Source organism: Schistocerca serialis, chromosome 2 (genome assembly GCF_023864345.2).
Source record: "Schistocerca serialis cubense isolate TAMUIC-IGC-003099 chromosome 2, iqSchSeri2.2, whole genome shotgun sequence".
NCBI lineage: Eukaryota > Metazoa > Arthropoda > Insecta > Orthoptera > Acrididae > Schistocerca > Schistocerca serialis.
The window spans coordinates 458,409,598-458,433,038 of record NC_064639.1 but is presented as its reverse complement, the minus strand read 5'-3'; the positions used below and the strand labels follow the sequence as shown (position 1 = coordinate 458,433,038).

The 23,441-nt window shown below is 39.2% G+C and overlaps 1 protein-coding gene across 1 annotated transcript in view; it reads right to left on the bottom strand.

Annotated features, from left to right (window-relative positions):
• LOC126456087 (protein phosphatase PHLPP-like protein) overlaps positions 1 to 23,441 on the bottom strand; it is a 414,974-nt gene that overhangs the window by 67,378 nt on the left and 324,155 nt on the right. The window contains exons 9-10 of the mRNA XM_050091843.1: positions 9,136 to 9,289; positions 1,514 to 1,574 (exon numbers count right to left, since the gene is read on the bottom strand). Of these exons, the coding sequence (XP_049947800.1) occupies positions 1,514 to 1,574; positions 9,136 to 9,289 (215 nt within the window). The remainder of the gene's footprint in view (positions 1 to 1,513; positions 1,575 to 9,135; positions 9,290 to 23,441) is intronic.

The window sequence follows — 23,441 nt, the reverse complement described above, 5'->3', positions numbered from 1 at the left end:
TGGAATGCAATTTCCACCCACAGAGGTCATGCTATACTTGGACCATTAATGTGTCTCATCATACTACATCAGATCACAGCAAGATATTTATTGATCTAAGAGTGCGATATGAAACTAAACCACAGGAAGTTGGTTAGGATGCTATATTCTCTGGAAATAGAATATTGCTACAAATCTTCCTTTATCTGATACAAAACAAAGGATTTGATGTCGCTCTGAACAGTGAAATGAGTTGATGGGGCAAACACAAGAACTGTCTCCTTCAGGGCAGCAGGTTGATCTCATGAATAACAAGCTGGCATTTGCTATAAAATGCCTTAGGGAGTGGCAATTTCATCATAATAATAGCCTACATACAGATGTGTTTGGTTCTTCACTAAAGTAGAGAAGCATCTATCGATCGCACACCTGCATTTTCTGGGCATTGGCATTGGCATTGGAAAGGAATGAAGGAAGGACTGAGGGCAAAGGTGTTTCAATTAAAATTAAAACGTCTACAAAAAGATGGCTGTTTCTTAATGACAAAATAAAAGCTCCAGCCAGAAAAGCATGATGATCACCAGATCGATTCACAGTGGCTACTAAAAAGGTATGGGTAATACTAACATACAAGAACAATCCCACATTTTTAATGACAGCTATGTCAATATGCACATGGACACAAAATCATCGCAACTGGGTGTAAAAATCTGTGGGGTTATGAAGTGGAATTATCACATGGGCTCTGTCATAGATAAACAAAGTGGTCAACATTGGTTCATTGGTAGGATAGAGGGGAAAATGCAATCAGGATACAAAGGAGATTACTTACAACATATTCAAGTGACTAATGCAAGAGCAGGTGATATTGGATGTCTACAACCACAGACAGCTTTGAGAGAACAGCACAGAGATACTGAAAAACTAGAACTGGAAGCTGCTGGAGATACTGTAAATGCAAATTATTCCACAAAAGCCTGATACAAAGTTACAAGTACTACAATTAAATGATGAATCTCTGAATATATGACAGCTCGCTAAGTTAAATTCCTGTAGGGACTGTGAATACAACCTAGGCTAATTACAGCATGTAAAGAGGTATTTAGGCAGTCACTCTTTCTGCGCTCCATATTTGAGTGCAATGGGAAGAAGTTTTAGTGCATAGTACTATGGGAAGTACCCTTTGCATTGTACTTCACAATGGTTGCAAAGTATGGACATGATGTAGATTATTCTGCTGGTTCCTGTAGAACAATCATTAGTTTAGAAGTATATGGGAGTAGCCCAAACATTGTAGGCTCTACCTTTTATGACAGTTTTAAATTATACACTGTAATAAATGGAAGAAATGTGACATAATGTATACTGCTGAACATTCCAAGTTTTGAGGAACTGTTATAGTTGCAAATTTTGTAGTCTGCAGTGTCATTTGCATATTTACATAAGTATTTGCTATAAATTGAGTTTAAATTTATTAAAAAACTACTATATTGATCACAGTGTTTTGGAAATAATTCCAAACAATGTTACTTACTATGAAACATCCAAGTGCATCAGGTGAACCGGTGGTGGACTTATTGTCAGCTTATGCAATGCTGAAAGATAGTTACAATAAATTTATTAATCAACTCCGTCACTCTGGGACAGATACGTAGAAAAGTAATCCTAAATGGACAATGTAGGTCACACATTCATATCAAGATTATGTACTGGGAGGCAGAGAATGTTGTTGCCATTGTATTTTCTTTTTCCTCTCCCTGTTTTTTTCCCTCCCATAAGTGAGAGCTGAAGGTGTTCATTTTTCATTGTCTTGGGTCCATTTTGAAATTTCTCATGTATAAAGCACCATAGCATAATTTGTAATTTTGTGCCTTGACTTTGAAGGAATTTTTTTTATTTTTAGTATTTATTTATCAAACAATGGAAACTTGTGGTAGGAATATCAACAATGTAGGAAAAGACTGATCGCTACTTGCCAAAGAGAAGACAAATTAAGTTGCAGACAGGTACAATTAAAAGACACTTGCTCAAAGTTTTTGGCCACAGCCTTCATCAGCAAAAGAGAAACACACACCATTCATACACATAAGCAAGCATGCCTCATGCACACATGACCGCCAACTGTGGCAGCTAGGGTCAGAATACATTCTGACCCTAACTGCTAGAGCTGGTGGTCATGTGTGCATGAGATATGCTCGCTTGTGTGTATGAATGATGTGTGTTTCTCTTGTGCTGAAAATGCCGAAAGTTTCATGTAAGTGTCTTTTAGTTGTGCCTGTCTGCAACTTAATGTGTCTTCTTTATGTTAAGTAGGAATCTTTTCCTACATTAATATTATTTATTTATTCTTCATAATTACAGACTATTATGTGAAAAGCTACAAAAAGGCCATACAAATCACATTTCCTTGGATAGTAATTAATTTATATAGATTAGATTAGATTTACTTTCATTCCAATTGATCCATAGTGAGGAGGTCCTCCAGGATGTAGAACTTGTCAAAAAAGCAATAATACATGACAAATATACAACTGAAACAAATAAGCTAATGTACCTTCCACAGGTCCCAAATGGAATGAACTTTTTTTTTTATGAACATTATATGAAAGAATCATTTTACAAACACTCATTTACTAAGATTGCATTAGTACACTAAATTTAAAATAAAAAAAAGTTTTTTTAATTTACAAATCAGTTGGTTCTACTGAGAAATTCATTAACTGATTAGAAGGAGTTGGCCACCAATAAATCGTTTAGGCTTCTCTTAAACTGAATTTCATTGGTTGTTAAGCTTTTTATGGCTGCTGGCAAGTTATTGAAAATGTGTTTTCCTGAATAATGCACACCTTTTTGTACAAGACTTTAAACCCTTGTGAAGGTTATTCTTATTTCTAGTATTGATTCCATGAATTGAGCTGTTGGTTTGAAAAAGTGATATATTTTTAATAACAAATTTCATTAAGGAATAAATATATTGAGAAGCATTAGTTAGTATCCCTAGTTCCCTAAACAGACTTCTGCAGGATGTTCTTGAGTTCACACCACATATAACTCCTATTGCACGTTTTTGTACCTGGAAAACTTTAGCTTGGCTTGATGAATTACCCAAAAAATAATCCCATATGACATTATGGAATGAAAGTAAGTGTAGTATGCCAGCTTTTTCATTTTTATATCCCCTATGTCTGACACAATTCACATTGCAAATAGAGATTTCTTAAGACACTTCAGCAGTTCTGTGGTGTGCTCCTCCCAGATGAATTTATTATCAACCTGTAATCCCAAGAATTTAACACTGTCCACTTCTTCTATCTGCTTGTCATCATATGTTAGGCACATACTCGTGGGACATGTTCTGAACTGCATGTAGTGTGTTTTTTCAAAGTTTAGTGACAAAGGATTGGCTAGGAACCAGTGATTAATGCCCACAAATATTTTATTAGCCGATCTTTCTATGACTACACTTGATTTGGTATTTACTGCAATGTCATCGCCAAACAAAACAAACTTGGCATCTGGTAATGTTACTGATGAAAGGTCATTGATATGCACAAGAAAAAGTAAGGGCCCTAAGAGGGAACCTTGTGGGACCCCACAAGTAATTAGTTCCCTATTGGATGATGCCTGATAGCTTAATACAGGTCTCTTTTCTAATGACACCCTTTGCTTTCTGCCAGAGATATATGATTTGAACCATTTTGCAGCATTTCCTGTTACTCCATAATATTCTAGTTTACTTAAAAGGATATTGTGACTTACACAGTCAGATGTCTTTGACAGGTCACCAAATATACCAGTTGCCTGCAATTTTTTGTCTAATGAATTAAGTACATTTTCACTGTAAGTGTAGATAGCCTTCTTAATATCAGAACCCTTCAGAAATCCGAACTGCAACTTTGGCAAGTATGTTATTTGTGATAAGATGGTTATAAAGCCGACTGTATATTACTTTTTCTTGTGAATGTTTGTAAAAGTGAAATTGGATGGAGATTTGATGCTATTTCTTTATCTCCCTTCTTAAACAGTGGCTCAACTTCAGCATATTTCAACCATTCAGGAAATATTCCACTGATAAACGACTGGTTACACAGATAGCTTAATATGTTACTTAACTCAGAATTACATTGTTTAATTAAGTTTGTTGATATTTCATCATGCCCATTAGATGTTTTTGATTTTAAAGATTTTATGATGGACATTACTTCTGCTGGGTAGTGAGGGTAAATTTCATATTATGGAAGTCACTAGAAATGTCTGATCTGAGGTATTCCATAGCAGCATCTACAGAACCTGACAACCCCATATTTTCAGTACTGGTTATAAAATGTTTGTTAAAAAGTTCTGCAACACTATACACATCTGTCACCAACATATCATTTACTCTTAATGCTCTTTGTCCCTCTTCATGTCTGGTTCTACCGGACTCCTCCTTCACTATATCCCATATTGTCTTTATTTTGCTATCTGATATTACTATCTTCTTCTTGTAATATATTTGCTTTGATGTCCATATTACATTATTTAATATTTTGCAGTATTTCTTGTAATGTACTATAGCATCAACATCAGAACTGTTTTGGATTGACAGATACAGTTTACTTTTTGTTTTACAAGATACTTCTATTTCTTGAGTAATCCATGGCATCTTTGTAGACTTTGCTCTAACCTTGGTTAGTTTTCGGGGAAAACAGTGTTCAAATAAGGTAAGCACTTTATTAGCAAAAGTGTTATATTTTTCATACATTCCATGAGCAGTGTAAACATCAGTCCAGTGAATGTCTCTGAGGAGTGTCCTAAAATAATCATGTTTTGGCTTATTGATTACCCTCTTGAGCTCAGATTTAACAGATTTTATATCCTGTTCAGTATCAACATTTAACAGAAGGAACTGAATGTCAAGGTCTGAGAGTCCATTGACTATTGGTTTTGTAATATAATTTTGTTCATTGGACTTTTCTATAAAGATATTATCAATGGCTGTTTGTGAGCAATTGGCTACCCTAGTTGGGAACTTTACAGTGGGAATAAAGTTGAATGATAGTGTTACTAACTCAAATAAGTTATTGGGAGAGTTTTTAAGGAAATCTACATTGAAGTCACCAGCAACTACTATTTTTTTGTTTTTGGTTGTTAAATGGGCCAGTACAGCTTCAAGGTGGTTTATGAACAGGTGCTCAGTACACACTTAATGTTACGAAGGATTTTTTTGTTAAATTCTACTCCTGTTGCACATGCTTCCATATGCTGACTAGGCAAAATTTATGAATGTCTATATTCTTAAATTTATGACAGTTCGTGATGAATGTGGCAACTCCTCCTTTCTCCATTTCTGCTCTACAAAAGGGAGATGCTAATCTATATCCTGTAACACTAAAAAGTTCTATACCAGTGGTTACATGATGTTCGAAGAGGCAGATTATGTCAGCTGGGTTTGAGGAATCTAATTCATCTATGCAGATAATTAATTCATTAATTTTATTTCTTAGTCCTCGAATATTTTGATGCAATAAAGACAGCTGATATTTCACATTGACTGAGTTAAAATTGGGTAGAGTTGAAGTATCTGCTAACTGTTGAAAATTCTTAACCAATAGCTGTTTATGCTAATGTAATAAGCTAGAATTATGTTTTTTAGTTTCTTTCTCAAACTGAAGGTTTGTCTCAATCCTAACCTTTCTTAAAACTTGGTTTTCTTCTGTCCTCCCTACCCTAAAAAAGGGTCTTTTCTGAACCCTATAAGCACTGGTATTTTATCACTCATGACAGTGCCTGCCCCCTTTAACTTTCCTGCTATTTTCCCAGCCAGTTTACCCTTCCCTTTCCTGTTGAGATGAAGGCCATGCCTAGTATAGTCCCACCTGTCAAGAGAATCAACAGGAACCACACCAATGTATGACCCTGAACCCGACATTAGCAGCCGTTTCAACTCCAAACTCTTGACAGAAGAGATCAAATGAGGTTGCCCAAGAACAGATACAAACTCAACGCTAGTATGCTTCGATGCTGATGCAATCTTTGCCAGGTCAAACTCTATACTGTACTCAGGATCTCTGTCAATACTATTACCTGGCCCACCATGGTGTCTTCCTTAGTGAAATCTTTGCAAAATGATCCTAAATCCTTTGTCACCTGCTCCAGACCAGCACTATGTTTAAAAAAATTGGTGACCTGGTACTCTGATCCTAGTTCATCCTGCAAAAGTTGCCCAACACCTCTTCCATGGGAACTACCTAACAACATCACTTTCTTTCTCTTTACTGATTTCCCTACTTTCTTACTTTTCAACTTGCTGCTGAAAGTTTGTTGTGCCCTGTCTACACCTGCAACTGCTTGAGGCTCACCACTTTCCAACTGAAGCAACAGTTCAAATCTATTTTCCACATTCACCACAAAGCTGTCAGACTGGTAACTACACAATAAGCTTTACAGTTATTCTCATTTGCATTCAGAATCAAACCATCATGAAACAATCTTCGTTGCCTATTCAGTAAGGCCCAATGGAGATTATTCTACATTGTGCACACATACATGAACTGAGATATGCATCTTATCTCCGACAAAATTTGCAAATTACAGTAGAGTGATGGATACTGTCATGACTGTATTTTAATATAGAGTTGTAGAATTAATGGACAATGTGGTTATCTATCCTGTAATGAATGAGGCAACTACAGATAGAGTAATAAGTCAGCTGAATCGGAATAAGAGAAGAAATAATCCTCCATGTAGCTGATATGTAACAGTTAGTTCATAAATAGACACCAAAAAATGAGTCAAAAAGTGAGCCTATGAGTCAACATGAAGAAAATGCACCACCTCACTACAGATGTAAATGAGCTGGATACCATCAGAATCAATGATATTAACTTCTCAACAACAATGACTTTTCAGGTACGTAGGCATGACTGTTGTTGCTGATGGGAATCTCAGTGCAGAAATCTCTAACTGCATGAGCAGCCCATGGCTGATATGAGATTCTTTGACTGGTGTACTCTGTGACCAGAAGATTCCAAACAGCCTTAAGTGGAAACTATACTGATCTGTAACCCATTCGGTTGCACTATATGGTGCTGAATGCTGGCCTTCAACAAAAGAAGTGAAGCTTGCTGTAATGGAAACACTTAGCTAGACATCTGGACTAGCACTGCATGGTTTTGTCACAAATGATGTTCATATGTCATATGGAATAGCCTCAATAGTAGACAATATGAGAGAAGGCCATGTAGGATGGCATTGGCAAGTATTGGAGCAGATGCAACAACAGAGTCAAAACTGGTTTTAGTTTGAGAGTAAGTGCTAAATGGTCAGTAGGATGACCTAGGCAGTGATTATTTGATACCCTGCATTGTGATCCCAATATCTCATGCCCACACTCTGATCACACTCAGATGGGACAGAGAGCCCAAACAGTGAACCTTACTGAATGTAGTACAATTACTAAGGAAGCAAAAGGAGAAAGATTTTCTGAGTAAGGCACTCCTTTGCTGCTCCAAGGTATATGCTGTGTATGTTCCAAAAATATATGACTCGCTTTGAGGCTTGCATCAAGATAATGAATAACAGAAAAAAAGAAAGAAAAAAAAAAAAAAAATAGAAACAGATATCATGTGGATTTGAGTGTTGAAGAGGCATATCTGGAGGAAAAGCAGGTGTCTGGAGACCTGATGTTCTAAAGTGCTACTGTGCTGTCTGCTCCACCTAAATCTCTTACCCCCACTCCTCGACTGTGCCATGGAGTCACCATTACTGCTGAACAGCAAAAAAACCTCACTACTGGATTGAAAGAGAGGTTCTATCCCATGGCCAATACAGTCATCAGATCTCACTCTTATTGTTTTTTACTGTGGGGTCATTTACAGTCATTGATTATGGTTATGTGCCATTATAATACATTTATTAATAGTTGTGGCTGTCGCTTTGAACAGTCATTCTGAGCCTTTCACAGAAAGGCTTAAGTTTTTGATCCCAATAAAAAGCTACATATTCCTTTCTCATGATGAAAGAGTAAGGCAGATGAGGCACAGATACAAAAAGATACTCAGAAACTAGGAATCACAAAGAACAGCATGCAGAGGAACACTATCCCATCCTCTATACAGAGAGACAATTAGAGACACAGGTATGGAGTGACATTTGACTCAGAAGAGGAGAATAATAAGAAACCTGTCAGAAAAGGCAATTTTGGCAAGCCATCAGAATTCCAGCAGAAAATGGTTCAACAAGCACATGTAATAATATCAGGCAAGTGCTACAATATATCTGATAAAACTACTTATTGGATGCATTCTAGAGACAAGTGATACAAGTGTGCAAAGAGAAGAATGTCTAACATATATGAAAGATGCATGAAATTTAGTAGGAAGTACTTTTATGAGCACAGTCTCTTTCATTAGTGGCAGAGATTTCATATTGGCAATCAAACTGTCACTATATATCTCAGTGAACACAAAAGCTTGTTGTTCAGGCAAAATCGAGAAATTAGACTTGTGGAGACATACAGAGTAGATCTGCTTCTGTACAGTGCCATGATAACTAATTCCTAATTCTAATTTCTTAATTCTTCAAGATATAAAAGGTTTACACTAACCAATAAGAAATAAGCTTCACCTAAAATACAGAAACCAGTATAAAACTAAACCAGTGGAGTGCTTAGTAATGGATACAGGTCACTTTGTACATGCAAGAAGGAGGACCCATAAATTGCTAGAAATCTCTGAAATTATTCACCATGTATGTGGAACAAATTTGAGGAAATGGTGTACAATTCCTGTAGGCTTCTAAGCTCAGAACATATTGACCTTTTCCATATGTGATCATTGAGGTCCAGAAAATCCAACACATGTATTTCTGACCTAACTGACCCAGTCAGTGCAATCTTTACTGACTTATGTCGACAACTCCTAGTGCAGCTGAAATTGCCCACTTCTGAGCTAAACTAGTTTACATAATATGCACCATTTTATAGATATTAAGCCTATTTGTTTCTTTTTCTCTCTCTGTTGTTTGATGTAAGTGAACTATTCTGTTATATTTGCATAACTAGTTCTTCCTTTTTTGTTTTGATATGTAATCCAGAGCTTCTAATGCAAATAAATATTTTTGTAACCTTATTGAAATAATAAATTTATTGAGATGTCATTATCAAAGAACACTTACCATTATTCCCTGCAATCAATGAAGTAAGTGATTTTCCATTCACTGTCAATTCCACCAACTGATTCCTAGAGCACTGCACATTTTCCAGTTTGCTAAGAGCACTGAGGTCAAGTGTCTCAATATTATTTTCACTTACATCCAGTTGTGTCAAGTTCTGCAAAAGAAAAACTACTTTTATGAGTATATGTCTGAAATGTGCTTTTATGCAAGAAATTACACTTGTAACTATCAGTTCTTGCCACACTGGGTCATCTGGAGTTCACGTCTTTATGATACAGAATATAACAACATCTACTACTCGAAAGTGAAGCATTCTTATGTGGTTTTTCGTAGCTACACTACATGGAAATCCTATGAAAATGATAGAAATACCAGTGAAAATCTGTGAACAGAATGTCTGCAGTATATCTAGTATTCCATAGATGAGGGAAACTCATTTATTGTATGATAATGTACAACCTGTGCCCCAAGTATTTTCTGCAGATATCAGTCGTCAAAAGCTACACACTGACCTGCAGCATAAGTCATTAGGCAACAACCATCACATCAAACACACACACACACTACAAAACAAAAAAATGTATCCTATGACTATAATGTCAATGAGTCACAGTTGGAATCGATTAACTCACACAAATACCTGGGTGTAACACTCTGTAGGGATACGAAATGGAATGATCACAAAAGCTCAGTCGTGGGTAAGGAGGCGGGAGACTTCAGTTTATTGGTAGAATACCAGGGAAATGAAAACAGTCTACAAAGGAGATTGCTTACATATCATTAATGCAACCAATTGTAGAATATTGATCAAGTGTGTGGGATCTGTACCAAATAGGAATAAAAGGGGATATTGAATGTATACCAAGATGGGCACAAGTTTGTTTGGCCCATGGGGGGAGTGTTACAGGGATGCTAAAGAAACTGAAATGGCTGACTCTTGAAGATAGATGTAAACTGCAACTGCAAGATTTGTATACAGAATGGGTCACAATTAGTAATGAAAAGTGATGTTGGTGAAAGTGTACAAGGGACAAATGGGAGAGAGGAGGGGCGCTGCATGATAAGTTGCTTGTGTGTAAAAATATTCTTAAACTGGCCCTGTTTCTGTTCCAAAATTGACTGAAAACTCTGAAATTAATATCAAACCAGGTCCCAAGATGACAGCTAGTTCTATGTTGAAGTAGTGAAATTGGTAAAATATTCACCTAAAACATTCTTCATGCTCACAGGTTTCTCCTCAAATGACAGCTAGTTCTATGTTGAAGTAGTGAAATTGGTAAAATATTCACCTAAAGCAGTCTTCATGCTCACAGGTTTCTCCTCAAATTCTGGAATCAGAGTCTTAATAATATTATACCAAGAACTCAGTTTCTCTGTTCTGTCAAAGTACACTTCTGCCATGGTATCCCAGATTGTAGGTTTCCTTTGATTCTCAGAAATTAGGTCTTTTGTATTTATTCTACTTTTGTACATAGTTTTCCTTTTCCCGAGAGCTAGGAGGAGGCGTGGAATCACCACCCCCCACTAGCCCCTGAGTGTGGGAGGGGGGGAGGCCCTTCGGGCTGAGTGCACATTTTGATAGGCTTCATATGCTGCAAAGCCCCTTGATGGTCTGGGGCAACTAAAATTGGACAGAGCTGTTGCCGGGCCCGGCAGCTAGTGCGTCAGTGGCACCGCCAGTTGCCATCGGCTAAAAGGCTCCCGCAACTGCCCTGAAGCTGCGTTCACAGTGGCACTGACAATGGTCGCCTGACACAGTCTCTAGAGGTCACTCGATAGCTTCTGATGACAGCTCGGTCATGGTGCGTACAATCTCATTCGTCAGCTTTGGCGGGGTAGAGCATGTTAGGTAAGGTTAGAATCTAGTCTATGTATGAAGTAGGTTAGAGTTTAACCTCCATGGATGGGATGGCTGCCACGATGCCTCTGCACTTGGAGACGAGTGCTGCAATGCGGCGTTTTCTATTGATGAGATGTCGAATGAGCGATATTTGTCTCGAAAACAACGTTTCAAGTATTGTACACTCTGTATTCAGTTATTGGAATCTCCAGATGAGTTTTACGAAATACCCATGTGTTACGAATATATGTAGTTTCCATGATACACTGCACTAAGGATCTCTCGAAAGCATGTTGTCCAGAGTATGGTTTATGATGCCAAGTGGCAACTTCGGCGTATAAAGGTTTTGCCAATGAGGTTATGGGCACATAACAGTTCATTTACGTGGTGCAAGTAGATGTTTCTGTTACAGGATGAATAGATAAAATTTGTATGTGAGTAAGCAATATTTAATTAATGAAAAGTAGATTTGCGGTTTCACAGCAGCTCATTTTATTCTAAAAACTGTGTAAATTAATACAATACTGGCAGTAGGTATATTAAGATAATCAGATTAGGCCTATAATACTGAAACCTTCACTGCTCTTTGAACACTTGGACACTGGATTTGAGAAAGGATGTAACAAGGATTCTGGAGGCAGTACTATTTCGGGTTCAGTGTAGCTTTTAATAAAGAAAATCAAGTATATTACAGTGTCTTTAAGGCGCTTGCACGGGACATAGCTTCGAAATTCGATAGGCAATAAATTAAAAATTTCGTAGTATTTGAGGCGCAAGAATGAAAATATTAGCCTTTAAATTAGTATTTGGGGCATGGTAAATAATATCCAACATGCCCCACACAAATTTTGAAACTGTACTTTTCAGAACGCAGCATAGGCATTGGTTAACATGTAATCGAAGGATGTCAAATATCAAAGTGGCCCTGAGCACTATGCGACTTAACTTCTGAGGTCATCAGTCGTCTAGAACTTAGAACTAATTAAACCTAAATAACCTAAGGGCACACACATCCATGCCCGAGGCAGGATTCGAACCTGCGACCGTAGCGGTCCCTCGGCTCCAGACTGTAGCGCCTAGAACCGCACGGCCACTCCGGCCGGCAAATATCAAAGTGTCACTTCTAGTTTCACTTGAGCCAGAATTGTATCTTTAATTGAGTGTCGAAGTTTTTCATAAAACTCGAGTCACACCTCCAGGGAAGCACTAGAAATCTGTTTTACTGAATTTATTTGAAGTTGTGCAGACTATCTTCAATGACAGTCGTTCAGCATACGTGTGAAAGACAAACACGAAGTCTGCAATAAGATATCCGAAACATAAAGCACCGCAAAGTGGAAAAACATACTGGCACCACATTTGCAAACCACTTCATGGAACAGAATAACCAGCCTACTGCCATAAAAACGGCATTACGCAGTAACAGTAATTTGTGAACAGCTAATGTCCAAAAGATACAGTACAATAACTTTATTCATAAGATGCACCATCGTTGTCACTTGAACAATTTATTTTTCGAGGTTATAATCTACACCTAAAATTTCCGAGAAAGATTTTACCTGCTTGTGGTTTCCAATAAACGTGCGATTTTAGTACATAGATTCCAAGCATATTTCATTCTTAGAATACCACAAAATACTCCACTCACGAAACTCACCAGTTTCCCATAGTCCATGTTCCGTGTCGTGTATACTATTACGACTGAAAAAAAAAAAAAAAAAAAAAAACTGATTTGAATTTCACCGATTGTCGTCCGAAATCTGTATGTTCGGGCGATGACGTCACCTACATTGTGACCGCGCACACTGATTTGAGAAGATCGGCCGATGCCGGTCGTCGACGGAATCCACCAATATCGGTGCCACTGCGACCGCAGCCTCAGACACAATGCACCGAATCCTCTGGCAGCCAGAGGCGCCACGCGTGACGTCACCGAGTGGCACCACTATTTTATTTCTTTTTTTAAGTCTGCCGAAAATACAAGAACCGATCGAAGTCACTCGGTGCCCTAGGCTCAGACCTACAGCCCTGGTTGCAATTTAACGAACTTTATTCTGCAGCTTAACATCTTTCCCATCAGTGTTTATTACATCATGTGTCAAGATGTTTTCTGCGGCTCTGTTGACTTAATATTGCGGTATTGTGCTGCATAGAGCTGAACTCTTAGGGCATTTAGGATACTTGTATCTCACTTCAGTATTGATTTTTCTTATAATTTATTTTCTTTAAATTTCTGCAGATTATGGAAGCAAATAATGCTGGCAGTTTGTTGTGAAAGTTTTCAGCTCTTTTTGCATTGTGGGCCTCATCTGGTGATCTTTACAAGTCATTTAAAGCAAAGTATGAGAGGCCTTTCTGATCGAGGTTGTGCAGTTAAACACTTAACACAGCAGCCGGCAATGAGAGTATCGTTGCAAAGGAACTATCAAGTCTTACGTCAGATGGCACGTGAACGCCAAGAATAATTTATTGCGTGCTTGTTCCACAGTTCTTGTTTTTATAATATGACTGCTGAACACCTCAGTACGTTACTAGGCTTGGTTCTGTTGTGGCAGTTACATTCTTGCTATCTACTGACTTATGGCCGGGTTCGAATCGAACTTGTAGTTTTGAATGTAGCCCAAGCGGCGTTCCAGTTTTCATTTTTCTCATATTGATAAACTGTCCTGTTACACCTCGTGTTTAGTCCTGGAACAAAATCCTAGGATCACTACGAGATCGAACATCGAGCCTATGTACTTGTTATCCGGCAGCTGCCCATACAGTGATGAAGCTAGGGAGCAAAACTTCAGTAAAGTAATCATACGAAACAACGTCGTGCAATACTTTATACTAGAAGCATAAATCTGGACGCTCATAGGAATTATTAGAGTGTTATGTAAGATTCTACATGTCCAGAATTTTACTTAGAAGAAGATGAGCCAGATGGTTCATTTGCAAAGCTTAAAAATTCCCATCTAATATAAAATACTATGAGGGTAATCGAAAAAGTAAGGTCTCCTATTTTTTTTATAAGTACATAGACCTGGTTTACATCAGGTTACAGCTTGAACGTTTAGCTATTTTTCGACATAGTCACCATATCTGTCGATGCATTTTTGTAGACGCTGTGGCAGTTTTTGTACGCCCATGTCATACGAGCTCGCCGCCATGCTGTTCAGAAAGTTATGAACCTCTTCTTTCACCTCATCGTCGGGGCTGAATCGCTGGGACAACAGTTAACGCTGACAGGTACTGTGAGACTGAAAAATCTCAAACGGGCAATTCGGAACCGGAGAAAAGGAATGTTGAACAAGGGCGTACACACTCTCCATGACAACGCCCGCCCACACATCGCTCGGCAAACCGTTGCTCTCCTGCAACAGTTTCAGTGGAACATAATCACCCACCCACCCTATAGTCCCTACTTGGTGCCCAGTGACTGTCACCTGTTCCCTAGATTAAAAGAACATTTGGCCGGAAAGCGATTCAGCTCCGACGACGAGTTGAAAGAAGAGGTTCATAACTTTATGAACAGCATGGAGGCGAGCTGGTATGACATGGGTATACAAAAACTGCCACAGCGTCTACAAAAATGCATCGACAGAAATGGTGATTATGTTGAAAAATAGCTATATGTTCAAGCTGTAAACTGATGTAAACCACTGTAGAAATAAACAGGTCTATGTACTTATAAAAAAATAGGAGACCTTACTTTTGGAATTACCCTCGTAAATATCACTCAGTGTTTACGTTACCAAGATGGGAATTCATATAATCTCAAATCTGTTTTGTCACTAACGAAACCTTGTAAAGTTTAGATACTGGACTCACATTCGAGAGGATCTGGGTTTGTATCTTTAACCGCCCAATCAGATTTCGATTTCGCTAAATTTCTCAAAGCAGATGGTTGGATGGTTAGACAGTGCATACTGCAGGCCAATAAAATTTGACTGTCCATGTGGCTTGAAGTGTACTACGTGCTTAGATATACAAATGATTAGCACTTAAATATAACCACACAAAGTAAGCTGGAGAAACGCCATCTACGTTCTATTTATAAAGAAAGGTTGAGAGGACCTGCGTGTCATGGCCTGTAGTTTTTACTGGTACTTTGAAATTTAACAGCTCAAAAACCTTAATAGGTATTGGAATGAAACTTTAACCAAATAATTATTATACTATGATACCTATGTGACTTCTATCTTACTTACTGAATTACGTGTAAGTTTTATTTAATGTACACTGTACTTCCACACTAGTCAAAACAAAACGCCAAAACAATGTTTATTCTTGTAATTATAATCTTGTTGAAATAGTAAACCAGGAATATTCACCAATTTGTCGTTTTGTGTAACTGTTTAAAAAAAGGTTTTTATAAGTCTTTTTTTTCTCCTAATAAGTTACGAAACTACGACATGCTCAAGCGTAAAATATTTAACACATTGTTGCAAAATGTGGTTCACTGTGTAGAAGAGGTTTTAAACAACGCTGCGTCAGGGATGTTCAGACTTGAGTTTACGGGGCAAATATTTTTGGGAATTGGCAGCCGGGCACAGTGGATACGCCGCTCTCTGTTGGCAGTTTCATTATATAACAACAATGGTCGCTTGCCTTGTTTGTTAATAGCTAAGTAGCGAGTTAAGTGTTTGACATAGTGGCCGAACTGTGGATTATGGCGCGAATATAGGTATGTATGTGTTGCACTTTTAGAAGCATATTTTATCTGCCAGTCACAATTTACGTTCGTATAACTTCGAACAGAAATGATGTAACTAAAGACCTGTCACCGGCCGTATCATTCCTTTTGGAGGCTGTTCAGTAAAGACAATAACGATTGGGTTAAAAGCTGATAATTGTACATTCAACTGGCAGTGCCACGTATTATTAATTCTGTGTGAAAACGCTGTCTCACTCTGAGGCGACGCTGTTTTCATTAGGCTATAAGTTATTGCGAATGTTGTGAACTGTTGCAGTGACTGACGTCAGGAAGCAGCTTTGAGGCAGCCAGTATATGAAAATACGAGCGGAAAGAGAAAAGTAGACAAAAATTTGAAATTTTCGTTAGATAAATTTTTCCAAACTTGAGCAGATTTTGATCAGAATGATCCAAGCACAAATGCAGATGTAGACGTAAATCAGGCTAAGCCTTCGGTAGATGAAGATTCAACGTCGCAGGGTAAATACTTCATTATATGCAAGCTTTCTGATGAAAGTGAAATTGTTGCGGCCGATTCTAGCAAGTGCTCATCTGATACTCAAACTGTCAATGATGTAGTTGATTTAGATCCTGCAAAATGGCCCGACAAAGTAGGTGACATTGTTAGCACAACGTTAGTCAAAGGAGGGCCTCCAGAACAGGTAACGGAATTTGAAAGCTGGCCTAAACATGATTCTAATCGTCGCTTTACCAGTAAAAATTACGTTTAGAGTTCGTGCAGTGGTAAAATTGTTCAGAGGAAATTTATTCAAAAAGTGCAAATGCTGTTTTTCGTTTCAGCTATAAACTCTCTTCCAACATTAAAATACGAGGGTTATTCCAAAAGTAAGGTCCGGTTATAAAAAAAAAATCAAAACTAAAATGTTTTTTCAAAACAATTGTTTTATTTACATTCCTTACATCTTTATCTATTTTTCTACATAACTTCCATACTTATTTAAACATTTGTCACATCGTTCAACAAGCTTTTGAATGCCCATGTTATAGAAATCGGCCGTCTGTGACGATAACCAGTCCTTAACTGCTTCTTTCACTTCATCATCTGTGTCGAAGCGCTTGCCGCCGAGAAACTCCTTTAAGTAACGGAACAGGTGGAAATCACTTGGCGCCAGGTCCGGACTGTAAGGAGGATGGTCCATCTGTTCCCATCCAAATTTCTTGATCAGAGCTTGCGTTTCATTTGCAGTGTGGGGTCTGGCATTGTCATGCAACAACAAGATTCCAGACGACAAAAGACCACGTCGCTTATTCTGGATTGCACGTCGAAGTTTAGTCAGGGTAGCGCAGTAGGCGGCTTTATTAATCGTTGTTCCTCTCTCCATAAAGTCGACTAACAATACTCCACGTCTATCCCAGAACACAGTCGCCATAACCTTACGTGTTGAGATTGTCTGCTTTGCCTTGACCTTGACTGGCGATGACGTGTGACGCCATTGCATTGACTGACGTTTAGACTCTGGAGTGATGTGAGAAACCCATGTCTCATCCCCTGTGACAACATTGTCTAAAAGACTGTCACCTTCCTTATGATATCGCTCCAAAAAATCAAGAGCAAAAGCCATTCTTTTCATTCGTTGGGGCTCAGTAAGCAGCCTGGGAACCCAACGGGCACACAATTTGTGAAACTTCAAATGTTCAGACACAATTCTGTACAAAGTTGTTCTACTCACATTCGGAAAATGCATGTCTACGTCTGTAATAGTGAATCGGCGATCTTCACGAATTTTTTTGTCAACCGCATTGACCAAATCGTCTGAAATCACTGATGGTCGGCCACACCGTGGTTCATCGTGCACATTATCCCGTCCTTCATTAAAAGCTCGCACCCACTTGCGCACTTTACTGTCGCTCATTATGTTAGGACCGTACACTTCAGTAATCTGCCGATGGATTTCCGCCGCTGAATTGTTTCTTGCAGACAAAAACCGTGTCACTGCCCTTACTTCACAATCGGCGGGCTGATCAATTGTCTTAAACATTGTAAAGTGACACTGTGAACTACACTCAGCAACAGTAACAAAGCGAATGGCGGCGTTTGACGCGCAAGGCTTGCCGGGAGTCGGCGCGCATGAGTGTTTTGTCATTGGCGCCAAATTTCAATAGTTACGGCGAATCGGACCTTACTTTTGGAATAACCCTCGTATTATTGGCTCAAATGGCTCTGAGCACTATGCGACTTAACTTCTGAGGTCATCAGTCGCCTAGAACTTAGAACTAATTAAACCTAACTAACCTAAGGACATCACACACATCCATGCCCGAGGTAGGATTCGAACCTGTGACCGTAGCGGTCACGCGGTTCCAGACTGAAGCGCCTTTAACCGCACGGCCACTCCGGCCGGCCTAAAATATTATTGACTTCAGATGGTTATAATAACTGGCGGCACATTTCTGAGACATTAGCTAGCCATGGCAGGTCCCAGGTGCACTTAGAATCGCACGAAAAGTGGGTGGAGCTCGCCAGAAGAGTACAATCTGGCAATACCGTCGATGCAGGAACCCTGCAGATATTAAATACAGAAGCCCGGCATTGGAAAGCTGGATAACAATTATCCAGTTTTTGGCTAGACAGTGTCTTCCCTTAAGAGGAACTTAAGACAAACTGTTCACTCACAACAATGGGAATTTCTTAAAATTGGTCGAATTATTTGGTAAATTTGATTCAGTTCTAGGCGAATATATAAGGAGAACAACGCGTGGTGAAAATAAATCTCATCATTATCTGGGTAAAAACATACAAAATGAACTAATTCACACTCTCCATCAAAAAATTAAAAACAAAATATTGTCTTTATTAAGCTCTGCTGGATATTATAGTTTAATTCTGGACTATACACCAGATATTTCTGGTGTTGGGCAAATGACAGTGATAGTGCCTTTTGTGAATGTGACTTCTACTGATCTTGACACGTGCGATGTAAATATTAGTGAACGTTTTCTTGGATTTGTACCTGTAAGAGATACGTCTGGTTTGGGGCTTACAGAGGTAGTCTTCAAATAGTAAAAATTAATGAAAATACCTTTGGAGTACATGTGGGGTCAGGGCAAGAACATAGGATTTCAAAAGAAGATTTTAGATGTAAATCTTAAGGCATGTTATGTTCCATACAGTAATCTTTCCGTAAATCTAGTTGTGAATGATGCTGCAAAGGCATCAGAATACGCAGTTTCATTCTTTTGTTTGATGAGAAAAATATATGATTTCTCTTCTGCGTCTATCGACTCTGGGCAGTCCTGTATGATCATATATCTACCCTAACGATGAAGCCACTAAGTATGACAAGATGGGAAATTAGGATCGATGCAATCGCACCTCTCATCTAACATAGAGGAGGTCTATGATGCACTAGTTGAAATAAGCGAAGACGAAAATACAGACAGTATGGTTACACATGAGGCTTATAGTTCGGCAAACCTTATTCGTGATTTTACGTTCCTTTGTTCGGTGATAATACTCCATATCGATGTCGTCAGTAAACATTTACAAAATATAACCACAGATGTATCGAAAGCTGTTAACTTACTCGGAAAGATAACAGAGCAATTCACAAATTGCTAGGAGGGCTCCAATTTCCAAAGTTAACTAAGGAACTGGCACCCCAACTCGATATAGAAAACCCAGTCGTAGGTGGTACAACGCAGATACGATAGCGAAGGAAAAAGAAACGGTTCCAATATGAGGGACAAGATGAGAAAACTGAAGATCCAGAATTGCAGTACAAAGTAGATTTTTATTTTCAAGTATAGATGTTATAATAAGCGCTCTCAGTGAGAGATTTCAATAGCTCAAAAGTCACAGTGAGCTTTTTGATTTTTTGTATGACATTAGTAAAATTAAGGACATGTCACCTGACGATCCAAGTGAAAAGTGTTCCATGCTGTGCGACAGGTTTAGTCACGGACAGGCTAAGAACATCAGTCCTGTCGATTTTAAAGATGAAGTTAAAGTAGTGTCAACGTTGGTGAAGCCTGGTAGAATGCCAACTGAAACGTTGAAACTCATACAAGAGTATGGCGTTGCGCCTAACGTAAGTGTAGCTTTGCGAATTTTCCTGGTGCAACCGGTGGCAGTAGAAAGTGGAGAACGAAGTTTTTCGAAGCTTAAACTGATGAAAACGCACCTGAGGTCAACAATGGGTTCAGGTACGACTGAATGGGCTGGTAACGGTCTCGATTGACTATGAGCTAGCTGAAGATTTGGATTTGAACGGAATCATGGAGAACTTCGCTGGAGCCAAAGCAATAAAAATACCTGTACTATAAGGTAAGTGTTTCACGCATGTTTTTGATTAATTTTAGGTTTGATTGATTTATGTATGTCATACTTTTTCAGTTATTTGCATAGTGTCGATTTGTTGTAGGGTGTGCCTGCATTTGTTTTGTCTAATGCCGAAATAAGATGACAAATGTCATCTGCATGTGCAGACTGATTGTTGGAGGGTTCATTTACTACAGTTCCTTTATTCTTATTGTTCCATGAGTTATTTTTAAACAGGTTAATCGTTTGTATCGATATTGACAATAACAATAGTAGAGTATGTTGAATATACATATTTATCTTTCGATGTCCCGGTCTTAGTTCAGTGCGCAGTGAATAGGCGTGCTTTTGTTTCTTTGTCTTAATTGTGTGCTGCGACGAATATGTGGCGTCTCTGTACAAAGTGCTTTCAGGAACCTGTGATTTACACAACAGTTAATCGGTAAGACGTTCATCCTCTGCACAAAAACTAGAAAAAGTGTGGGGCCGGCCGGTGTGGCCGTGCGGTTCTAAGCGCGTCAGTTTGGAACCGCGTGGCCGCTACGGTCGCAGGTTCGAATCATGCCTCGGGCATGGCTGTGTGTGATGTCCTTAGGTTAGTTAGGTTTAAGTAGTTCTAAGTTCTAGGGGACTGATGACCTCAGTAGTTAAGTCCCATAGTGCTCAGAGCCATTTGAACCATTTTTTTTAGAAAAAGTGAACAGATTTTAATTTTGTGCTCTCCCAGTGACATAAATTAATCTTGATTGACATGTTACTTTTGGAGTTATGGCTTAAAATTTATTGCACTGCAAACGTATCACTTAAACTGCTGCTTCGATCTTAAAGACATATTCATTGGAGGAAATCCTTTTGGTTATTAACAAAAACAACCAGCAGAAATGTCACTGAGTAATATTCTTCAAAATGGAGAAACATTAGACAAACGTCGAAAACGGCTATTCAACTCTGATGTCATCTGTAACACTTGATTCGCTTACAAAACTTTTAATCACATTATGTCAATAGTTTCTTTGCGTTATTGTCATCCCTTCTATTCTATTTTTCAGCGTTACTTGGCGTAACTAAAGTTTTATAAAACTGGATCTGAAAGGTCGTTTCTTGGGTTGTCTGGGTGAAATGTGTCTCGTGCCAGTATTCGAAAGGACGAATATGGAAAACCTCATGAAACAACATCAAATTCACCGCTACAACCCCGTCAACAGCCTAGGATTGAACTAAGATGGTCCTTCTCCTCCCGGTCTGACAGTATAGTTTTCCATAAATTTAGACGATATTGTCTGTGGAGCGCAGCGATCTGGTGCCACGATCGTGACACCGCGTGATAAAACGAGTAGCCGCCAGCTGCAGCTGTAGGGGGCCCACAAATTCTGAGGTTGGCTTTAACATAAGCCGAAGCCGGTCATAATAAACAAATGTTACTGCGGTCTGGACAGTTGTTTTAACCAAAGTATAATTTCTTTTTGACCAACATAACAACTAAACAACCCACATTATAGAGTCATCGATTAAGGGCACAATATTTCACGTCGCACCCCGAGAAACTAGATATACAGTGTGGTACAATCACAAATAATCGTATTTAGAAATGTAATGAATGAAAGGCCTGTATTGCAGATTGCAGGAGGGAGCAATTGGCCCCTCTTGCCCCTCCTTGCGGACGTCTATGGGAGTTACATTTCTGACGTGATTAAACCTGTGGCTGTACTCTACCTTCGACGTCTTTGTGACATTATCTTTCGACAAGTTAACGCAAGACCCCATTTTGACGGTGCTCTTGTGATATACGTCGGCATTGAGGGCGCTCGACTTCTGATCTGGCCAACACGTTCTCGAGATCCCTCACTCATTGAAAACATGTGGTCATGGATTGCCGAAAGACTGCCGCTGCACAAATTGCCAGCCACTAACACTGACGAATTTTGACATAAAGACGAAGCAACTTGATATGAGCTATCCTTATCTGTCATAGAAGCTCATTTCGACTCGATGGCCAGCCGGCTTAGAGCTACTGGTAAACAAATTTAAACATGCATTGTTTTTAGTATACTGTCTACACCTGTAAACAGCGTTTCGTTATTTTGTATCCTTACCACCGTGGCAATTTTAATGGACACCAGTGTATTTCCAAATTCCACTTACAAACGTGGAGGTGTCACTGTGTGGTCAATGTTTTTAACAGAATCTCATACGTAATTCTGTACCTACAAAATCAAATATCTGCAAGAAGTGTTTCAGTCCTCTGTGTCTAGCGAGTCAAGGATTAATAAAAAATTTTTGCTACCTAGGAGATCTAAAATTAACTGCACTGGTGTTCAAAATTAAAGCAACAAACGGAAATTTTGCAAGGTTGCGTGTATTTCGCGACAAAACAATATAGACAGGTGATAGTAAAGTGGAAACAATTTAAAGAATATAGAATGTAATCAGCTGCAACATGCATAACGGTAGAGAAAAATATTCTTCCTTTTTTTCAACTTGACGGATTTGCGCACACATTCTGACAAATGGTTAATGTGCTCAGTATGGGGTGTGACCACCTACGGCACCAATACAGGCCTTACAATAACGGGACATGCTGTGAATGATGTCATAAATCTCATGTTGAGGCAATAACGACCATTATTCCTGCACAGCTGCTCCCAAGTCTTGGAGAGGGGTTGGTTGATGCTGACGTGATGCAACCCATCATCCTAATGCATCCCCGACATGCTCTATGGTGTTCAAACTGGGAGAGCTAGCAGGCCACGCCATGCGTGTAGTATCTTCCGTTTTCAAAAACCCTCAACCAACCCGTGTCCTATGTGATCGAGCATTATCGTCCATCAGTACGAAGTCTGGGCTCACAGCACCTCGCAACAACCGCGCATGAGATCCCAAGATCTCCTCACGGTACTTGACAACAGTTACATCTCACTGACTGACTCGTACTATTTCATAAAAGGTGTCAGAGTGGTCAACATAATCCCTGGCCACACCATTAGGGACTCTCCTCGATATCGGTCTCTTTCCACAACGTTTGGGTCCCGAAATAGGGGTCCACTTGTCCTCCAGATGCGAAACCGCCGAGAATCACTCTCTAGAAAAAATCGGGACTCATCTGTGAAAAGAACATTGGCCTACCGTTCGACCGTCCAGGTGACATGTTGACAGTTCCACTGTAGACGTTCTCTTCTGTGCATACGCGTCAGAGGTAAACAGACAGCAGGTCTCCAACAACAAAGGCCACTCTGCTGAACGCTTCTGTACACCGTTTGCCTCGATACAACACGTCCAGGGGATGCTGCGAGGTCAGATGTCGGTTGCAGTGCAGTACTAAGGCGGCACCGTCGTGCCCTTACGGTCAAGTAACGATCTACCCTTTCTAATGTCACACGTGGTCGTTCCTGCCCTGGTCTCCGGTATACGGTCTCTATAAACTATCGCCTGATCCGAGAAACAACAAAACCATTCACATTAAGCCATCGGGCCACATCAGTTTGCAACTCTCTCTTGCTTCCATTCTTCCT